Below are 1,479 nucleotides of genomic sequence, written 5' to 3' on the forward strand. Positions count from 1 at the left end.
CAGCTGGCGCCCGGGGAGCAGCCCGAGTACTTTGCCACAGGCCCAGTTGTGCCCTGGAGCAGCGGCTACATCCCCGCCTGAGGCGGCCACATGCGCGGGCTGGCTGGCTGGCAGGCGGCTGTCGGATTGGGAGCCGCTGGCGAGCTCCCGAGGTGCCGACCCTGATTGCACAGTTGCGATAGCGCCCACCATGCACATGGATCCTCTTCCTCAGAGAGCTCGCTCTTCATGAGCTCCCTCTTCATGAGCTCCCTCTTCATGACACACCCCTGTGAACAGTACAGGCCAAGGTTTACAAATCGGGGCAAAGAATAGAAACATGGGGGGCAGGCTGATGGCAGGGGGCATCTGACAGTGGAGCAGTACAGGAGAAGAAGCGGGAGGAGGGGCGAGAAGCAGAGGAGCAAAACGTAGAGAAGGGCTGGGAAGACGGGAGCAGGGGTGGGCAAGCTCTCAGCACGACTGCCGCCATCCACGCCTGCATAGAGCCGCGGGCCGCGGCGGCTGGGCCTCCTAAAACCCGCCGGGCGGCTGCGGCGGCTGCGGCGGCGGCTGCTGTGGCGGGTACAGAAAGGCGGTGGCGCTGCCGCTGGTGAGGGACTGCGGCGAGGCGTAGCGCTGCGGGCTCTGCGGCTGCGCGCTGCGGGTGCCCAGCGGCCGAACAGTCTCCATGGGGGCGTTGCGAATGAAGTCGCTCCAGCGCGTGGGCATGGCCTCTGCCAGCACCGCTGGCTGCGTGTCGCTCAGGACGGCGACCTGCTAGGGAGGAAAGCGCGGCGCGGGCTCAGTGTGCCGGAAAAGAGAGAGAAGGGACGAGGAGCGGGAGAGCAAAGTGGGGGCGAGGAGCTGCTGAGCCAAACTGTCGGTGCGTGTTTGGAGAATGAAAGAAAGACTGAGGGGCGAAGCGGGGAGGTGGGAAAGGTGGGCTTTTGCGGGGCCGGCTCAGGGCGAGGAGCATGAGGCGCTGGAGAAGGGGCGCAGCGGCTCTGGCGGCGCGTTTCGCAGGTAGGAGGCCCACTGGGCTGGCATGATCTCAGCTACCAACACCGCCTCGGCATTGTTCTGCAGCAGCACCTACACACACACGCCGCCGTGGGGCGGGCGGGAGGAGGGCAGCAACGGGGCGGCAGTCAGCGCGGCAGGCAGAGCCGGGCAGGGCGGCACGTGGCAGCGAGGCTGGCGTGCACGGTTTGGTGCAGACGGGGACCCGCGCCATGCGCCTGAGTTGGCAGGACAAGGCAGAAACGGCGCGCCCTACCTTAGGCTGCGCTAAGGTAGGGCGGCATCAGCGGAGGAAGGCGTGCCAGCGCTGGGGCAGCAGCTGCGCCAGGTCCAGCGCTGTGGCATTGTTCTGCAGCGCAACCTGCACAGCCGGCGGTGCCGGCGGCAGTGCCAGCGGCAGCCAATCAGCGGGCTTTGCCAGCGCAGCAAAACGCCTACCTGTCTGGGTGGCAAGACAGAGGGGCCTACACACAAAAC

General features: G+C 66.9%; 1 protein-coding gene across 1 annotated transcript; it reads right to left on the reverse strand.

Moving 5' to 3' along the window:
- Positions 1-513: 513 nt before the first annotated feature.
- CHLNCDRAFT_143374 (expressed protein) lies at positions 514-1,216 on the reverse strand (the record flags this gene model as incomplete). Its single annotated transcript, XM_005852253.1, has 2 exons — positions 514-756; positions 1,208-1,216. 2 exons carry the CDS (start codon positions 1,214-1,216, stop codon positions 514-516), a joined length of 252 nt encoding a protein of 83 aa, XP_005852315.1.
- Positions 1,217-1,479: the final 263 nt, after the last annotated feature.

This window comes from Chlorella variabilis (genome assembly GCF_000147415.1).
Source record: "Chlorella variabilis unplaced genomic scaffold CHLNCscaffold_53, whole genome shotgun sequence".
Lineage (NCBI taxonomy): Eukaryota > Viridiplantae > Chlorophyta > Trebouxiophyceae > Chlorellales > Chlorellaceae > Chlorella > Chlorella variabilis.